Below are 21772 nucleotides of genomic sequence, written 5' to 3'. Positions count from 1 at the left end.
ATTTTAAAAACTTTATATTCATGCCAAAAAGAGAACCTTTATGAACTTGTCTTATAAATAACTATTTATATATACGGTACATATTTTAATGCACAATTGAAAATTGACTATAAACAGTAATGTAAACATGACACAGGAACTGATCTTGTCCATCATAATCGATGATGATGATAATGTCATGAAAATGAAGATTAAAAAATGTAGAATGTCCACATGAAACCTTTGCTACTTCAGATGTAAATTTTTTTTTTTAATTGGGTTATTTTACGACGCTGTATCAACATCTCAGGTTATTTAGCGTCTGAGTGAAATGAAGGTGATAATTCCGGTGAAATGAATCCGGGGTCCAGCACCGAAAGTTACCCAGCATTTGCTCGTATTGGGTTGAGGGAAAACCCCAGAAAAAACCTCAACCAGGTAACTTGCCCCGACCGGAATTCGAACCCGGGCCACCTGGTTTCGCAGCCAGACGCGCTGACCGTTACTCCACAGGTGTGGACTTCAGATGTAAATAACAAATTACTGAGACACGATATCTGGATGTGGTTTTCTGCATGTTAATCAGAAACTGTCAGAGTTTTTATGGGAATTTTGTTGGATTGTTGAAATGCGTTTTTTAGTTGGAGGTGTGAATTTTGGTGAAATCTGAAATCTGACAATGAAGGAGATATGGACATCTCAGAAGATGGCACAGTATGTATCCTGGTTTATCAAGACACAATCAAATACACATCTGGACCCAATGTAGAAGAGAGCCGCCATCATGGTCAACAATTCGAGAGTGGCACCGAAAATATATGGAGATTGGGAGTGTGCTGCTGTAAGAGGGCAGTGGGCACTGAAGCACAAGTGTGGAGGACATTGAGCATGTGCAAGGTACATTTGTCCAAAGGAATCCTTCCTCGGCGTCAATTCTAGCCTGCATGTCAATAGCAAATGCCATGCGACATGGACAATCATCTGGCTGAAGAGCTTGCACTAGCTGAACTTTGTATGTAAACAGCCTCAGATTCTTGTGAAGGACTTTGTGAAAACAGTCGAATGTGGCAAGTTCAGTTTCCTGGTGGCACTGCGAATCGACTTACTAGGGCTTCAGACAAATGCACTTTGCACATGTTCAGTGTCCTCCACACTTTTGTCTCTCCTTCTGCCACAGCACATTCCCAGTCTCCATAAATTTTCGATGTCATTCTCGTGGTCGTGTTGACGGTTCTCTTCCATATTGGGTCTGGACGTGACATTGCACTTGTGTATCTGATTGTATCTTGATAAACCAGAATACACATTGTGCCATATTTTGAGGCGTCCACATCTCCTTCACTGTCAGATTTCACACCTGCAATCAAAAAAACGCATTTCAACAATCCAACAGAATTCCCATAAAAACTTTGAGTGTCTGATTAACATGTTGAAACCCACATTCTGATATAATGTCTCAATAATTTATGTGCATCTGAAGTTGTAAAGTTTTCATGTGTACACCCTGTACAATGCGTGGTATTTTTTCATGTGTATTGTGCAATTTAAGAAATTATGATTTTGTTGGTAGGATTTGAAGGAGAAATTGATTCAGAGCGAAAAGCATTGCTACTGGTGGGTCATCTTAATCTTGCAGTATGTTTCCTAAAACTTGAGGAAAATGTTGAAGCCAGAGATCAGTGTAATAAGGCACTTGAAGTCGATCCTAACAGTGAAAAGGGATTGTTCAGGAGGTAGGTACATTGATTCTTGTGGAAGTATGTTTTATTTTACATTGCTGCATTTCATTTAATGTTTTATCATTATATGAAGTATAGAGAAAAAAAATATAACAAAAACGTTACCTACTTTGTAAAATTAAAAAAAAAAAAACGAGAGAGAGAGAGAGAGAATTTATTCATGTTCGTTGTGTTGAGTGGCAAAAGAAGCAGAACGAAGACACTTAGACATTAAGCAGTTAGTTACTCTTGGATGAAATTTTAAACACATTTGTTAGTCTTTTTTGCACAGCAGCTACTCACAAAAGTATTAACTTTTAAAATGATCGCTATTGTATACTGCAGGGCTCCCTAGAGGAATTGTGGGCTCATCCACAAACATTTGTCTGGGCCTCCTCCCTCGCCACTATTTTAATGAATGTTGAATTTCTTTAATTTAAATACGTCTGCTAAGACAACAAGCTAAGGAAATTTTGTTACAGTGTGTGGTAACCTTGTTTGTTACTGAAATTGAAATATTACTCGAGTAAAAAAACCTCTTAGTTTATAAAGTTTATGAATATATTTAATCGCGTCATGAACTTCATCTTATTAATTATTACTTTGCTCTCATTATACTGTCTTAGGGCCATGCTTCGCTTCCGTAGTGAAGAACAAGTGTTAAGAAAGATTAAAAATAGAAACAGTTGTTTTAGATTAAATCATATGTAGCCAGATCTTACAATCTGAAAAAAAAAAAAAAAAAAAAAAAAAAAAGTGAAATGTAATTTTAAAAATAAACACAGGCAAAAGTCAAAAATATATTTGTGGTATTGGTATCAGTATCATTTGTTTATATACAATGAACTTCAAATACTTGCCATTTTGGGAGTGTAGTGAAGATGCCAGTGCTGAACGAACTCTGTGTTATCTCGAGTTTCTTTTAAGTTCTCCTTCAGTGCAGAAGCAAGTGTTTCAATCTCACTATAACCAGTGTGGCAGCAGCGGGTAATGTTGAAATTTCTTCCTGGAGTTACTTATACAGTAGTACATGACACTTTTAAAGTATTTGTCCATTCAGATACAGAAAGACCATTTCGTCTCCTCATCCCATTGTTAAATTTCGGGGTACCTGCAAATATCTGTACTCTGCTACTTCTAATCTTATGTGATTACCAATTTTTAAATTCCTGGAGCCTTAGTTGCTTTCTTATTTAGTGGCCTGATAGATTAGAAAGGTTGATGTCTGTCATGTCTAGTGATGAAAGAGCTTGTTGTTTCTCAGAATGAAAATCACATATTTCATGAAGATGTGGATCTTCCACGTTTATTAGTTTTTGACAGATGTTGTAATGCTGGAATAATTGTTGCACTAGGTACTAGTACCAATCTTCTACCAATGGAAGTAGAGTTACATATTGAAATTTCTTTAATAATGCATTATAAGAATTGTTATTAATTTAAGTACATACACCATATTTATTTTCTTAAAATACATATCGAAGGAAACACTTCTGAATGAATTTGTTTCTATATATGGCAATTAATATTATTCTATTATACATGTGACCACATAATTGAAGCATATTATAATTTTCTACATATTAAACTATTATAAAGGAACTTTAAAACATGTTAATCTTTTTTTTTTCTAATTTAAATTGTAAGTATGGATTAAACCTAGACTTTTAATAGAACAAAAGCACAGATGACATTTTCAGAACTCATATTGTATTGAACATTTGGTTGTAGATATGTCCTTTGGATACTTGCGAAACAGTATTTTTAACATTCAATGCAAAATTATTTAGTGTAAGTATATTCCAGGTAATGAGACTGTATATCATGTAATGCAATTGAAATTGTGCCGTAGCCTATACATTGATATCTCCAATAAAGATTATTAATTATATCCTTAACTGTTTCTCGATTCATTAAAACTTATTTTCCATATATTTAACTTCAGACTTCACACTATTCTTTTACTTTATAAAAGTTAGAAAATATAAAGCGGAAATAGCATTCTCACTCAGTACAAAACACTAGTATGTAGCCTCATAGCGGAGTTGGGGAGCAAGAAGTGGTGACAGAGGTGCTTCAGTGCTTAGTAACTGTAGTTTATCTATCCCTTCAATGTCTTTGGATTTGCTCTCACAAGCTGCTCGTGTGCAGCACACAAAGAGCACGGGTTTGTCATCACTGGTCTAAGGCCACTTGTTAATCTATCTGTACATAATACATTCTCACTACAATGTGCTTTGGGAATGTTTGCCCACAACTTTAGACAGATATCCACTTTCTCAGAAAAGATTAGCCCATTACTGCGCAAGAAACGCTTTCTCCCATCAGATGAAGAGATAGATGACTTCAGCGCTCTGATGTATCAGAAGCCACCCTATCTGCAATAGAAGATGATACATCCTTAGGATTGAAACAGATGCTTGCAAATAGCACTATCCCTACTAGTCAAGCAGCAAGGCCAATAACATTCTTTTCAAAAAATTTTAGCAAGTCAGAACAGAAACATTTGTCAATAGAAAAGAAGCTTATGCAATAGTCGAATCTCTACCCCACTGGTGCCATTACCTTACAAGCATATACCTATTTCTAGATTTTTACAGACCAGCGTTCCGAAAAATATTATGTTCACATTTAGATTTGGCATGCTATAATTTCGATATAATTGATCATCCTGACAATAAAAATGTAACTGCTGATGCATTTTCAAAAATAAAAGGGACAACTGGTCAGGGAGTAAACCTTGCTAATGTCCATAACACACTTTGCCACCTTGGAGTTATCCGATTATATCATTGTGTGCTGGTACGTACAAAGAACTTACCCTTTTCCATAGAGGAAATAAGGAATATTACCAATATCCTGTCCGGGTTTTCTCTCAACCCAATATGAGCAAATGTTTGGTAACTATTGGTGCTGGACCCTGGACTTCTTTCACCAGCATTATCATCTTCATCTCATTCAGATGCTAAATAACCTAAGATTGTGATAAAGTGTCGTGAAATAACCTACTAAAAAAAATTAAATTCCACTTCGACAACAATGAAAAAAAGCTAATCAAAGCTACAACACCATTTGAGAGGCTAAATAAAGATTTCAAAGGACCACTTCCAGCAGTTTCACGTTCACCAGATGCTACACTAATAGGGAGAATGAAAAGTCTTAAACTTGTTGAAACATTATTACTGTTTCAGTGATATTTAATTTAACAAAAGTTTTCTTTCATGTAAAAAATGATTTGTCAATTTTTGTGCCTTCTCCCTAAAATCTAAAAATCGGGTCTGGCCCCCCTGATGCCCAGGCTTGTCTACGCTAGTGGTGTCATCTCCCCCCCTCTAATCCCCATTGGCAACGCTGATACAAAGTCATATTTTGTGCTAATTTCACTCTTTACAGACTTGTATTATAGACTGTAATTTCTGTTCTTTATTCATTTAAATGGATGTCTTGATTTCATAATTTATTATAGAAAGGTATTTTACACAGTCACATTCGAACACTGGAATGTATCCAGCTACAGAAACAGTGTGCCATTTAGAAACAGGTGGAAACATTTTTGCATCTGTTGTAATGTGGGTAGAAGATAATGCAATTACAAGTCTTTGAAATGTGGCCAAGGACATTATTTACCGGTATCCTTCAACATTGACGAAAGTAAAAGACAGTAGTGAAGCATGGATTTTTAGTTGAGTTATAAATATAACACATTAAGGGAAAGAGTTTGGAATCGGAATTGGAATTAACATGAACGAGGCAGATATGATAAATTAAAATGTACACGAAAATCTGTTCTTACAAGGGATCTTCGGGCTTTGGGTAAGAAACTGCGAGTTCCATGCAAATTTAAAATGATTCATTATTATGATGACTATGAAAGCAATAGTTTGATTGTAATATATATTTTTTATTCCAACATTTATCCTTAGCAATTGATGATATCCATTACTTCTTTCCCATCAATAAACCACGTCCATTCTGTAATGATTCAGTTGTGTTGTTTTAATGCAGATGTCAGCGAGAAAAGATCAGCTGAAATGAATATTTTGAGCATGTCTGCTGCTACAAAACGTAATTTGAATTTCTCTTTGTGATTGTATTGCTCATTGCTACAACATACAGATACATTTTAAATAATGCTGAAGAATTTGAAAATCACTCAAATGATATACTATTGTCCCAGAAAGTATGCCACAGTTCGAAAAGTCCTGTATTGAGTTCAGAATTTTTTCTATTGTATATCCATAGAAAATAACTGAAATTTGTAATATAGTACACGTACACTTAATGGCAAAAAGAATGAGCCGCTGACAATTTCTAAGTTCCAGAGACATAACATTGTGCATGCTCATCTCGTCAAAGCCGTAGTTCACCAGGTAACACATAATTAAACCATTTAAATTTGCTGTATTTTATTTAAGAGTCTAAAATATGTTATAAAATCGAATGGAGGGTTGATTCTAGATATATCAGGGCCTCTGAAGAGTGAAATAATAGTAAAATTGATAAATACAAAATCAACCGAAGCCAATAAGAACAGGAAAACCACGTATTATGCTGAAACGAAATTAACAGTCCGAGTAGTGTAAGTTGTTAAGGCATTGGTCTATTGAGCGAGTTAATAGTAGTAGCTCAAGGTTCGAATTTCTCTCACTCCATTTTTTTTAATTGCAAATTTGCCATCATATACGTCTCGCAAAGCTATACAGACGTGGACAAATTATTAGACCAAATTAATCATATGTGCAACAACGCTGTATTTATCGGCAGAAATAATGAACAAAGATGTATTTTGCACAGAAATAATGAACAGAAAATTGAGTCTGGAGGTTACTAATATTTTGTGAACATTCCCTTATTCTTTATTAACACGTTGATTTTGCCAGGGATGCTGGAAACCAAAGTTTGACACTTTCTTTGAATATAACCATCATTCAGCCAGATATCAGACAGTGCTTAAATGAGTCCATGTTTTGTTGTAAGCCTCTTTTTGTTCACTTTCTTCTTCAGTATAGATCACAGATTTTCAATTTCGTTCATGTCCGGTCTTCTTGCAGGCCATGGGAGAATATCTTCTGCAGTATATAATTAAAACACCATTAGTACCAACACAGCCAGACAAAATGTACTTAACCATTGAAAAAATATACCGAAAGATGTAAACAATCATATTTACAAAAATAGAGACTCTGTGAATTATACTGATAGTTGATATGACGAATTATATTATATTTCCAAGAAAAACGTTTTAGTCTAATAATTTGTCCACGTCTGTATTTATGTGGCGACACCTCTTAGAATATGCCCAAACCCTAATAAATAATAAACCTCCCTCTCTCTTCCAAGCAATACTCCTGTCTGTTAATAAAACGTTCTGTCTCATCATTACGCTTGAAGATGGCAGAGAGACAATAGAGAGCATGGCATACGGTGTCGTCGATCTGTGAGGAGAGAACATTTGACGATGGAGGATGCCATGGACCATCTAGCGTATGCTATTCTCCGATAGGATTTCGATTGGAGAAATGTCGTTTTCTCCGACGAGGTAAATAGCAACGATGGTCCTGCTCTAGTTTATCGTATGGTTGGCCACCAATACGATGAACGCTTCATGGGACGACTTAACAAATCAGGTCGCGTCAGTGTCGCGTGTTGGGGGTGAATGTAATATGATGGGGTAGGACTTTTCGAACGCATCCACTGTTGGTTTACAGCAGAAGTCTACAAACACATTTTGGCAAATGTAATGATCCCTTCCGCCCGAGAACGATACCCAGAAGGAACACTTTTCTTCCAGCAGAATAATCACCCAGTACACACCGCCAATCAGATTCAAAGATGGTTTACGACGAGGCCTGATGTCGACCTGGTCGACTGGCCTCCAAAATCACTAGATATGAATCCGATTGAAAATTTGTTGGCTAAAGTCAAACAGATCCTATGTTCTAATTGGGCAGAACAACCACCTGTTCAGACAGCTGATGAATTTTGGGACAGAGTTCTAGATGCGTGGGAGATAGCCATGAATTTAGACCTGTTCCATAATCTTGTGGACTCCATGCCGCACAGAATGAGGGCAGTTGTTGACACAGGTGGTTTGTGGACGAGATATTAGTTCCCACCACAGGCCTTTTTTTTTTTTTTTTTTTGTTAATGTATAAACAAATTGTTTGTTTTTTGTTTATTTAATCATTTATTTATGTTTGATATGTGTCCGATTTTTTTAGGATGTGAAACAAGTATTTTTTGTTTATACAGACCAGGTCTCGCCTATTAATAGCCAACAGGTGTTGGGCAGTAATATTTTTACAAGGCAGGCATAACGAAGTTTATGAACAAATGCCATTTCATATTTTAAACTGATTAATTAAAAAGTAAAAAAAATAATAATAATTTTACTGTACCGGGAGGCGAACTCACACCCGCTGGTACGAAAGTCAGACATCTTACCACTGGCCCACACATAGCTCGTAACATTGACTACCTTGTAGAGGACGACTTTCAATGAAGAGACACCACAGCAGTAATGAATGCCTTGCAGTGCGTTACGTTTACACGAGTGAACCGCATGATAAAACTTAGCATTTCTATCGACCAAGAGTTGGCCCATTCTTTTTGCCATTAAGTGTACATTTTCATGCAATACCACGATGGTTATGGTGTTCACTCTAATTGTATAAAGATTATGTTTCTTCTTAAATCTATGATTCCATGTACTGTAATTTATTATTATTTTGTTTTTATTATTACAGAGGTCAAGCCAATCTAGGCTTAGGTGAGCCAGAGAAAGCCAAGATTGACTTTGAAGCTGTTTTAAAGCTGCAACCAAATAACAAAGCAGCAGCTACTCACATAACCCTTTGTAACAAGAAAGTAAAAGAACAGAAAGGACGAGAGAAAAAAATTTATGCCAATATGTTTGAGAAATTTGCTCAGAGAGATAGAGAGGTAGGTACTCCATTGAAAGAAACTGAAGTTAATTAAAATGAAATTGAACAATTAATTTTATTCATGTTATAATACATACATACATACATAAATACGGAATTTGATTTACTAATATTATGGTCTCTGTACAATGAAAAAAATTCTGAAATGTTTAAAAATGTTAATGTATGTTTCTATTAACACTGAATACAATACAGTCTTACTCTATTTTTTAATTTCATTTTAATTTTATTTTCTTCAAGTAATGCTATCATTATCACCATAATATATTCAATAATGTCATGTAAGCAATAAAGTTTGTACTATGTACCAGTACAGACAGATATTACATGCAGTAGTTAACATTGTACATACAGTAATTTGAAGATGTGTTCATCAGAAAATATTACAATTAACAATAAATAACTTATTATATACAAGTCCATATTTAAACAGGGATATACAACTTTAGTAACCTTGCCAGTTTAAAGCTGAGGTCTTATCTATCTGATCTAGATTAGGGGGTGAGAATGCTTGCTTATGTGTATTTTTGTCTCCCCTTCTCTTTATTGAAGTTACAAGTTCAAAATATTTGGAAAATAATTTAGAAGTACCAGTATTTTTTTTATTGTACTTTTATTCTGAAATGACTATATTAAGGACTAAAGGAGTGGGCAGGAAGTATGAAACATGACAGTTTATTGAAAAGAAGAAATGTAAGATGTAATCATTAGACAGCTCTGCAATCGGACATATTCATGTAAGTTCTTCCATTACATTTACAATTCTCGAGCTCCTTTAAGTTCATGCTACATGATATATTATGAGAATGACTTACATGTAATATGTTGGTAGCATATTCGTGCTAGAATTGAAGTTATTCTTCATAATACAAAATTATAAAACAATGTCACCTCCTTACTGTAAAAATTATAGTATGAAATAAAAGAAGATACTGTATTACTGTAAATATATTCACTGTACATATTATGACAGATCAAACAAAACCAAAAGAAATTATCTATAAGATAATTGTGTTTTCCGTTTATGTATTGTAACGTAGAGATTTGTTTCATTTTTGCATTAATATTTATAGTTGCATTCTTTTTCTACTTAGTAAATCAATTACAATTTCATTTGTAGTTTTGCAATTCTGGCAAGCGTGTCATTTAGGACAGTGGGCTCCATACTCCTTTACATCCCTCTTATTAACATCATTATCAGAATCTGGATTTATTTCAGTAATAATTTCATCTTGAATCTTGTCTTCAATGAAATATATAACTTGTCTGTATATCATTAATAATTCAGTTGCAGTGTTTAGTACTTTCGTCCAATTGATTGTGAACTGGCACAGAATTACTTATCTCATCATCCACTTCTGTATCACTAACACTGATAGAAAATCACATTTAAAAATTGCTTTTGTGTCTGACTTCACATCACTCAGTGCACTTCTTCTTCGGCTGGCACCATCACCTACATTAATGGATTTTGCCAATCTATAAATTGACGTGACTTCATCTATCTGGACAACTGAATGTAACAACTTTATCTTAAAAGAACGAATCACATTGGCTCATTGATTGCAATCAAGATTATGTTTACTATTTGTGAGATTTTCACTACCATATAATAATTTCATTATTACATGGAACATTGTCTTTGAAAAGTAGAATTTTCTGCTCTTCTTCTTCTTCTTCTTCTTCTTCAGATTGTTAACTGACATTCAGGAGAGATGATATGTCATTCTTGCGTCTCGAGAGAGAGTCTCTGTTTTGCTACTTCACCTCTCTCTTACATTGGTTATGCTTTTAATGTTAGTATTATTGTAATCTTCATCTTACGATGTTTGGTGACGTATGCACGTCCGTTGATGTGACATATTAATGAATTTAAATACTATTATAGTCACAATCATGCCATGGTATGAAAGAAAAATTTCACAACCTCGAGCGGGAATCGAACCTGCGACTTCCTGTTCTCCTGTAAAAGTTTCTTTCAACCCATAAGCAGTGCTGACTAGATCAGACGCTATGGACAGTACTCTATAACAGAGTCGCCAGTATGAAAGGATAATTCCAAGCCTTTGGCGTGAGACGAACTCGATAGCTCAGTGGTAGAGCGCCTGACCGGAGAACAGGAAGTCGCAGATTCGATTCCCGCTCGAGGTTGAGAAATTTTTCTCTCATACCATGGCATGATTGTGACTATAATAGTATTTAAATTCATTAGTATTATTCCAAAACTTCTTAAGAAAAAAACTCATCTCGTCTAGTAGTCAGGAATTTGCAATGTCCAGTTCTTCACACATACATAGTTAACTAGAGCATTTTCATCATAGACATCCTAAAACATAATGTTCGATGGATACCAGTACAAAATCTGTCCAGCAAATTTTAGTGCTTTTTCTTGTAGTATGAGTCCATTTTCTGGAAATCATTGAGCACGTGTTTAATAGATCCATTATTTATTTTCATTTTCACTATTCATTTTTTCTTAGGCTTTCCAGCACTAATCCTTTTGCTACTTCTCAGTTTTACTTTCTATTTATACGAAGTCTAAAGTGAAAGTATTGTGATACCCAAAAGAGTTAATTTTGATATTTTCATTAAATACACATTAGGATTACATTTGGACAAAGATATATAGCATGTTGCCTGCCCAATATCTATCCACCCAAATTATTGGATAGATTTTGTTCATATTTAATATCAACAAGTTAATGAAAACAGAAATGGATGTACGTGAATATTTTTGCTGAAAAATAATGAATCTTTGAAAATGTACGAGATGGCAATGTATTTGAAATTGGCTCTAGTGATTTTTTTCATAATGTTTTCTTACGTTTTTAAAAGTAGTCAAGGATTGTCATAATTACTGTTTTGCGAAGGATTTTAGATAAGGGCGCAAATAGCCATAGTAGCTGATGTGCCCTTTTTAAACCCCACTAACTAACTTGTCATAATTATGTTGCAAAAACGTTTTAGAGGTTACTTATTAGTTTACATAATTATACGACCAATTGAAAACATCATATAAAAGCCTACAGTCTAAAGATTTCTATACGAATTTGTCTACAAAATTAGGTTAATTCTAGCCATTTTGGAAATATAACCAAATAAAAAGACCTTATTTTTCTGTGATAAATTTTACTTTCCTGTGAATTAAGTTATAAATGTACACTCACAACCCATGTTTATCCTCATCACTAGTTTAAAACCAGGAAGGACTATGCAGGATTGTTCTTTTGTAATAAAGTAGTAGTTCCATTTTACATGCCATTACTTAGTGTGTACTCACAATCAGTAGGCAAATATACGTAACAGAATGTTCTTTTCATTAAACAGTTACTTGTCAAGTAATTTGTTTAAAAGTCCATTACAAAGCACTACCATAATACTTTTTAAGTATTGGTATCAGTTTTAAATCCTGATTTTCGTAAATATAAAATTAATATGAGCAGTTACAATATGATGTGATATATGATATCAGTTTAAAATTTACTAGTACAATACAATCCACAAATTAAAATAAATAAAAATTATTTACCCTATACAATGGATTATCAACTAGCCAATTATGAAGCTTATGCTTAAGTACATTATAAGACAATGTTGTACAAGTGTTGCAGTCACAGTTCATAGTCATCTAGCAATACACTATTGCAATAGACAGTCAAATTAAATTATGCATTACAAATTCACAATTTAAAATATACAATGGATGAATAGCTACCCAATTATATTTTTACAACATATATGATCTTTTAAGCCCATATCAGTTTGGCTTTAGACCATCATGTGGCACAACTGAAGTTCTATTATATTTTGCTCAAGAAATTTATAAAGGTTTCACAGAAAAGAAGACCACATTAGCTGTAATGGTAGACTTTGAAGCCGCTTTTGATAATACTCCACACAGATCCATTTTATTACAATCTATAAAACTTGGTATCAGAGGCAGAATGCTAAGATTTCTACATTTGTTTCTTAATGAACGAACAATTCAAACCTCAGTAAATAATCATTTATCTTCATCCAAAAAAATTACAGGTGGTATACCTCAAGGTTCTGTTTTAAGTCCAAATTTATTTAATATAATGTTACATGACTTACCTGTTGTTGTTCCACCTGAGATAAAAATACGTATTTATGCAGATGATGTTACAGTATGGGCTACGAACAAAGATCCAAACGAATCATTAAGAGTTATACAAACAGGTGTAAATAATATCAGTAATTGGGCATCCAAATGGAATCTATCTCACAATCAAAAACTGAATATACTGTCTTCACAAGAAGATATAGCCTAAACAACTATAAACCTCACATTTATTTGAATAATCAAGAAATTCAGTACAATCCACCTCCTAAGATCCTAGGATTAATTTTTGATGAAAAATTTTTATGGAAAACACATTTAACCAATGTTGCTTCGCAGTGTCTACCACGATTAAATCTCTTGAAGATCATAGCTAATAGGAAATGGGGATCAGATATCACGACAATGCGTCTGTTTTATAATGCTTATATACGATCAAAATTGACCTATGGATGTGAAATATGGGGAGGAGCATCAGCAACTCATCTACAAAAAATTTCTGTTCTTCAAAACTCAGCCTTAAGATTATGCCTAGGAGTACCAAACACCACGTCAACTGTTGCCCTAGAAATTGAATGTAATATTCAACCACTCAGAGGATCTAAAAATACATTTAAAATTGCAAGCCTCATCCAGATCTCAGATGTTCTTCAAACTGTGAGATGATATCCTGGTGTAGTTTCTATAAAATAAAAAAAGAAGAAATACCAATCTATATCACAGACACACTCATTGCTAAAACTCCAGTTGTGAACGAAATTCCTCCATGAAAATGGATGATTCCAGAACATAGCATACAAATTCCAGGAAATCATTTCAAAAATGATCCTCCATACATTCTTAAGTTAGATTCCATGGAACTACACTGCAGTACATATAAGGATCACCTTCAAATTTATACAGATGGATCTCTAAATCTCCTAATAATGGGACATCAGGAGCAGGGTATTATATTCCAAAATATCAAGAAAGTTATTTCATACCATGTTCATCGTCCTCCAGTCTTGACACTGAATTGCTAGCTATTGATGCTGCTCTTCAGTGTGTTACTCAAATTTCTGAAAAATCTATTTGCATACTTACCGACTCCAAGGGGGCTATATTTAATATAATTAAATATGTACCAAATCTATATGCACATAGAATTATTCCAATTCAGAAACAACTAAGTAAACTAAAAGAACTCCAAAAGGAAATAACATTTCAATGGATACCTAGTCATTGTGGTATACCTGGAAACGAGAAAGTTGATAATATTGCAAAACAGGCAACATATTTTCAACCAAGACCTCTTCAAGTGACATTTCTATCCAATGCTTTTGCTTCAGTAAAGTCTCATTTTACAAACCTATGAATCAACAATTGGCTCTCTTCTGACAAAGGAAAAATTTTAGTCTGTGCAAAAGAAACCAAATAACCTGGAAATGTACAAAAACTTGCCCAGACATGTTCAAACATTTTTAACAAGAGCCAGAACAGGTCACATTGTCACACAATTGTACCTACACCGATTTCACATTTCTGATAATCTTACTTGTCTGTGGTGTAATAATCATGATGAAGATCTGGAACACATTCTTCTATACTGTCCATCCATAAACTACGAAAGAAGTAAATTAAAATCATCAATACAAGTTGCAGAAGACACAGCCCTGCAGTATATATATATATATTGGCTACACCCCACCTCTGGCTACTAGCAACAGGCATCTATAATGAACACTGATCAAAATACCCCTCATTTCTCGTGAAAAACAACTGAATAGACTACAGTGGACTATAGTGGACTTTATGTTGTCAGCAAACAGCTGGATACATTAAGAAGATTGATATGATATGATATGATATGATATGATATGATATGATATGATGTGATATGATATGATATGATATGATATGATATGAATCCTCTAGATTCAAAAGCCCCTAAAGACCATTTTGTTCATAATTGAGTTATGCCCATATATTGCTTGCTAAGAATGAATTCTATTGATTTATATAGTTTGAATTCAAAAATTCACTAAATTTAAAGCAAAAGGTTTGTTAAAAGTCACTGTTAGGTTGAAAATTTCCTCTATTTGGAACCAGTTACTGTCAAAATTCTTCAATTTGTGAAAGTGAATATAGGGGATTTTGAATCTCCAGACGTTTGAGATGGGCAGGGCATGTAGCACGTATGGGCGAATCCAGAAATGCATATAGAGTGTTAGTTGGAAGACCGGAGGGAAAAAGACCTTTGGGGAGGCCGAGACGTAGATGGGAGGATAATATTAAAATGGATTTGAGGGAGGTGGGGTGTGATGATAGAGACTGGATTAATCTTGCTCAGGATAGGGACCGATGGCGGGCTTATGTGAGGGCGGCAATGAACCTTCGGGTTCCTTAAAAGCCATTTGTAAGTAAGTAAGTAAGTAAGATCAATATGATATATTATATGAACAAAATCAGTACACGTTATGGTGTACCACCACATTCTTGTATTTAGTTACAATACAGAATAGCTCTTTACAAATGTGTGCAGAATTAATTACATCTACTTGAACTGCTCAATTTATAAAGAAAGCCAGACATATTTTAGAATTATAAAAATAAATATTTTCTTTATTTCCCTTTCAAGTTTCCTGAACTATTTTGGGAATGTGGGTTTTAGTATAAAGCATGTGGAATATGTTTGCAACAATTTTGTGCTGAGATTTACACTCTAGCAAAAAAACAGAATAACGTTATAAGTAGAAATTGATTACTATCTAAGTGTTCTCTTCATGTCACTGTGTGAGAAAGTCACTTAGTAATTATTAGTAATATTGGTGTAATTTTCTTATGTGCTTTGTTAAGCAAATCAGCTGTTAACTTACAAAATGTGCTGTGATTTTCATGTCATACATTTAACTGCAAATGAGGGGCGTTTTCACAAAACTCGTTATCTACAAAATCTTCTTTTTTTCAAGACAACTCTTTTCTAAAGTACACAACTGTAGATACCGAGTTTTGAAAAATCTCTTTTATTTCAAGATCAATTTACTGATATACTTACCAACTTTAGCTTAATTCTGATAGCACCATTGGATTCTCCTGACCCAAAAACATAAGGATACGCTAAAACCTCAAAATCGAAAAAAATGTAGATAATGAGTTTTGTGAAAACGCCCCTCAAATACAGTATACTCCCGATTATCTGTGAACGATTTTGGCCCAATAATTAACTTAAAAAAAATGTTTAAAACTTAGTAATACTTCCTGATCTGCTTCTGGACATATGTAAGTTTCCAAAGAAAAGAGTGGCAATTATATGTTGCAGAAATGCCTTACAGGATCACAAACTGAATCTGCTTTTAATTGGAAACATGACTGTAAATATCTACAGTAAAGCAGTATTTTTGGATTATTTGAATTATTAGTGTGTTTAGGAAAAATTTATACTGGGTTATTATCAAGTAGATTAAGGAAGTGGTTAGAGGAGTATAAAATTATTTCGGATTTTCAGAGTGGTTTCAGAAAAATGAAAAGGACGAGCAACAACATTTTCATTATTAAAACTATTAACGACAAATATATGAACTCAAAAAGGGGATGTATGTATTGGGGTTTCATAGATTTAGAAAAAGGTTTTGATTCAGTCAATAGGGAAAAATAAAATTATGGTTTAAAATGGAAAATATGGGAGTCAATTCTAAATTTATATAGAATGTGAAAATGTTATATGAAGAGGTAGGGTTCAAGATCAAGCTTGCTGAGGGAAAACTATCAAGATACATTAGACAAATAAAGGAGGTAAGGCAAGGATGTAATATGAGCCCACATCTTTTCAATGATAATGATATTTTAGATAATATTTACAATGCTAACTCTCATTGCCCAGTCATTGTCAACAAAACGGTGCCGGGACTACTATTTGCTGTTGATTTGCCATTGGTTCTTTCTCTACAAAATGCTATTAACGAAATTTTAAATTATTGCATGAAATGGGGCCTGAAAATAAACGGGAAAAAAACGAAAATCCTAATTTGTAAAACCGGGAGTAAAATGAGTAAAAGAGAGAGATGGTTTCTAAACAATAACTCAATTGATTGCGTTTCTAGATTCACTTATTTAGGTGTAATATTAGATGGGAAGGGTAAATGGATGATGCAAAATGAAGTGGCATTTAATAAAGGTAATGGTGCACTTACAGCGATACATAAGTGCTTGAATAAATGGTAGAATATAGAGATTAAAAACCTGTTCAATATTTATAGAGCTATTGTAGAATCGAAAATATTGTATAATATCGAAATTTGGAGTAATTATTTATCTGGCCAGCTTATTGATAGAATTAGATCTAAATTTTGTATAAAATTTCTAGGTATCCTGTGGAACACTTCTAACCTAGCTGCTAGATTCGAAATGGGGTAGATAATATTATGGGAATGATACTAGTAAGGAAAATAAAATTCTTAGGTCATATTATGGAAGATAGTACCATTGAAACGAAGTGTTTGTAGTTTCTTCGGTACACGAATTTGAAATCCAGTTGGCTAGAAGGTTTAAAGAACAAGGTGAGTAGATTAGGTCTAAGATGGTTATGGGAGGAAATTGGGGTAATGAATTTAAATGTAATTTGTAAAATCGTAAGAGAGAGGTGTAATGAAATTACGAGACGGGAATTATATCAAAATCTCAAGGAATTAAGAACAGTAAGTAACTATAAGGACATTAAAACGTCATGGGAACAAGAAGAATATGTCAGAATAAATAATAATAATAATAATAATAATAATAATAATAATAATAATAATAATAATAATGATTTATTTAACCTGGCAGAGTTAAGGCCATACGGCCTTCTCTAACACTCAACCAGGAGTAAAAACTGCGTTATAGAAACACTACAAATTTACAAAGTACACACAAAACTGAATAAGATAATAATAATAAAATGCAAACAACAAGTAAGAAGAAATCAGACATAATATATAACATACAGAAAGAAAGAAAAAAGCATAATAAAATGTGAACAGCAGGTCAAAAATAAATGAGGCCTACAAAGTATAAAAAAATAAGAATTATTGATAATAATAATAATAATAATAATAATAATAATAATAATAATAATAAATAAGAATAGTAATGATAATAATAATGATAATAATAATATTAATAATAATAATAATAATAAATAAAATAATAATAATAACAGGCCTAATAGCAATAATAATACTAATAGTAGTAATACAATAGTGCAGTACAAAGCATACAATGAATACAATATTTTTAAGTATACACAGTAAGGAAAATTATGTTTATATGTAGCTCAACTTATCACATTAGAGATATACCATTATCGCAAAATATGAAAACAAAATATAAAATAAGTTAAATATCACTAGAACATAAAAAAAAATGTGAATACGTGGAAACATGCAATACAACACTTGTCATAATAGTAAGTTAGTTTGGCAACTCGTCATAAGATAATTTTCTAACTTGGATTTGAAAGATTTCAATGTTCGGCAGCCCTTGACTTCAGGCGGCAGAGAGTTCCAGTGACGAGAGGTAGCAACAGTGAAAGATGAGGAATACAGAGATGATGTGTGAAGTGGAATTTCTAGCGTGTTATCGCGCTGTGATCGAGTATTAATATTATGATAGCGAGAGAGAGTATGAAAACGAGCGAATAAATAATAGAGGGATGAAGTGTGCATAATTCGATATAGGAGAGAAAGTGAGTGCAGATTTCTCCTCTCATGTAACCTAAGCCATGATAACTTCTCGAAAGAAGGTGAGATATGATCATAGTATCGAACATTACAAATGAAGCGGACGCACGCGTTATGAACACGCTGTAGTTTCTGGGCGGAATCAATCCTGAGATCACTGAACAAAACGTCGCAATAATCGAAGTGAGGTAGAATGAGTGTCTGTACCAGCGTCTGTTTTAATTTAGATGGATAATGATACAATCTTTTTAGTGAATGGAGAATAGAGAATGCGTTCTTACATGTATATTTAATATGCGTATCCCAACTAAGATTAGATTCGAAATGCACTCCGAGATTTTTTACGGTAGAGCTAAACGGGATGATTGTTTTATCCAGTTTCACAGGTGGAATATTCAGGTCGTTGGCTTCAGGAATTAATCTACGGTTCGCGAACAGAATAGCCTGATAGGGAAGTGAGGATGGGCTTAGCTTGGAGGAGGCTAGGAATATGGAAATTGAAAAGCAGGAGGGGTACCGTAGAGAGAGATATCTGCCCCCTTTGCGGCATGGGAGAAGATGCATTCCATATATTATTAGAATGTCAAGAAACAGACAATACAAGGAAAAAGTGGATAGATAAAAAATTGAGTATGAATAGGTATGTAGCGTATAAGAAAATGTATAATATAACTAATATAAGAGAGTTAAATAAATTGAGCAAATTTTTAATGATAGTGAAGATGAAATGGGAAGAGAAAGTTAAAATTAATGATGTATTAAATTGATCTTGTAATGTGTATGTGTGTGTCTGTGTTTTTTGTTTTGTTTTTATTTTTTTTTTTTTAGTTGTGAAACTTGGTATAGGTAAATAAAATTGTAAAGTAAAGCAGATCTGGGGTAATTTAGAATTGTAACAGGTCTATCTTACAGATATATGATAGATGAATAAATATATCATATCATATCGTATCATATCATATGCAGTCTTGCTATTCAAACTTTGATGTCTTACAATCTTCCTATTATAAATGAAATATAATTGCCAAGATGTGGATGCAGTACTCATGAGAATTATAATTCGGAAATTTCTCAATAAGGCAGATTTTAGGATATGCACAGTTATTGAAATTTATTTCATAGTAGACAATATTGTTGCGCAGCTTACGTAAGAAAGACAAGCAGTCAGAACACGATTGAGTGACCTCTGAGTTGGGGGAAGGAAGAAAGCAGGGGCAGTGGTTATATAGTTGCCACAATGAAACAGATATGAGTGGGTTTAGAGCAAGTGAGAGAATGTGTTAATGTACTCAATGTTGAAATGATCATAACATTTGGTATTATTATTATTATTATTATTATTATTATTATTATTATTATTATTATTATTATTATTTAATCATGCCGGTATTACACTGTCTGAGAATCTTACAACAAATATATTACAAGTGGCAAAAAGAGTAATAATATTTTTGTTACTTCATTACCAATAAAAAGTAACATCTTTACAATAATTATAGTTATCTTTATATTTCAATAAAAACAATGTTACAGAGTGTTATTTTAGTAAATAATTATTCACACAAAATTAAGAAAAAACTAGTAGGTACCTGTAGCCTAAGTATGAACTAGCAGTATGTACTTAATTTTTTATTCATTCCATCCATTCAGAGGAATTGGGGGGAGGGGGTATTTTTTGTGTTTTGTGTTTTGTGTGTGTGTGTGTGTGTGTGTGTGCGCGTGCGTGCGTGCGTGCGTGCGTGCGCTTGCTTTTATTACTTACCTGGGTTGTTCTTGAGTAGTTCTCAGCAGATTCTTGCTTCTCAGTTCTCTTATCCAACATCCAGCAAAAAGAAAGCAACAATTAAAATGACAGTGATAATGATAGCAGTGACAGCAGTTTATTGTGCAAGCACAGTAGTTTATGGTATTTATTATTCTGCAAACTTTCGATAAAGATGATGTATTAATATTCCTGCTTTCTGTAATTAGAGAAGAGACAAGAAAAGAGAGAGGAGAGAGAGAGAGAGATCTGGAACAAGTCTTTATTGCACACAGCTACCTCATGTTTGTAGGCGAGGTTAGCCAAATATATATGGTTGCCAAGCAATCAATGTTCTCGATAGCTTCTTTTCTATACTATTTCTTTCTGTTCTCATTTTCCACTTCTCGCAGCATCTATCATCTGAGCAAAGTATTCAAATACGATTCGAGATATATCTCGAGAACTTACAAGGATCGAGTAACTCTTATTTTTTATTCAAATACTCCCATCACTAATGTATACATTGTAATTCTGCAAATAATTTTATTAATCTAACTGTAAAGTTGCGAAGTTGACGCTTGAATAAATTCTATTGAACAACTGAGTAGCCTTTGGCCTTCGCTAGATATCTCATTCACTCAGTCACTCAATTTGAGTATGATTTTGCTTAATATATCATGTGGCAGGGTAGGGATTTCTGGAAGAAGAGAATAATTCAGCTCATTTCTTCAAGTATGCGCCAGAGAGGATTTGATTAAATCATCAGCCCCCAGTGAGGGTAACCACAAAGATCCTGAATACAGAGCAGTTATGTTTTTTAAGTCAATTAATTAAAAAAAACTACTAAATTTTGGATTTGGGATTTGCTTGATGCCAAAATGTCATATTGACAAAATTATTTTTCTTGAAAATATAAATGATATTGGGTGATATGTAAAGAGTCCCTAAGAATTTGTAATAGGATATTTAAGTACTGGACTCATCTAAAAAGTTGTACACAGACAACAGCAGAAGAAACAATAGGATAAACAGAAGGTGTGTGAATAAAGAAACCTTGGGTCACAAGGAAAATGTTGGAGAAGATGAAGGAAAGAAGAAAATGGGAAAACATCAACACAGAAGGTAGAAGAAACTACAGGAAACCAAACAACGTACTTAGAAGAAAAACTGATAAAGCAAAAGAAGACTGAATGAAAGAGAAATGTGAAGAAATAGAGAATTTAGAGAGAAAGAAAGATATGATTTAATGTACTGCGAAGTAAAATGTTTGAACTTCATAAATAAGAACAGGAAATCCATATGGTTGCTAGAGGATGACATTGAAAATGAAATAACAGACAAACAAGGAATACTAAACAGATGGACGAAATATGTAGGAGAGTTATATGAGACAAGGAATCGTCCAGATTACTTGGCTATAGAAGACGAAGAAGCCATGTCAAAAGACGAAAATGGATTTTCTATTTTAAGCGAAGAAGTTGAACTAGCGCTTAAGGAAATGAAGAATGGGAAAGCAACAGGAGTTGATGGAATGCACATTGAATTAGTGAAATGTTTGGGTGAAGACAAGAAGCATATTCTATCATTATGCAACGAAATATATGAGAAAG

The 21772-nt window shown here is 33.5% G+C and overlaps 1 protein-coding gene across 5 annotated transcripts in view; it reads left to right on the top strand.

Annotated features, from left to right (window-relative positions):
- Positions 1-21772, top strand: part of LOC138704929 (peptidyl-prolyl cis-trans isomerase FKBP4-like) — a 233637-nt gene that overhangs the window by 140871 nt on the left and 70994 nt on the right. For all 5 annotated transcript variants that reach the window (XM_069833355.1, XM_069833352.1, XM_069833351.1 and 2 more), the window contains 2 exons: positions 1550-1712; positions 8444-8639. In XM_069833355.1, the coding sequence (XP_069689456.1) occupies positions 1550-1712; positions 8444-8639 (359 nt within the window). The remainder of the gene's footprint in view (positions 1-1549; positions 1713-8443; positions 8640-21772) is intronic.

This window comes from Periplaneta americana, chromosome 8 (genome assembly GCF_040183065.1).
Source record: "Periplaneta americana isolate PAMFEO1 chromosome 8, P.americana_PAMFEO1_priV1, whole genome shotgun sequence".
In the NCBI taxonomy this organism is placed as follows: Eukaryota; Metazoa; Arthropoda; class Insecta; order Blattodea; family Blattidae; genus Periplaneta; species Periplaneta americana.
The sequence above is the reverse complement of the archived record's forward strand: the minus strand, read 5'-3'. Positions and strand labels throughout refer to the sequence as shown.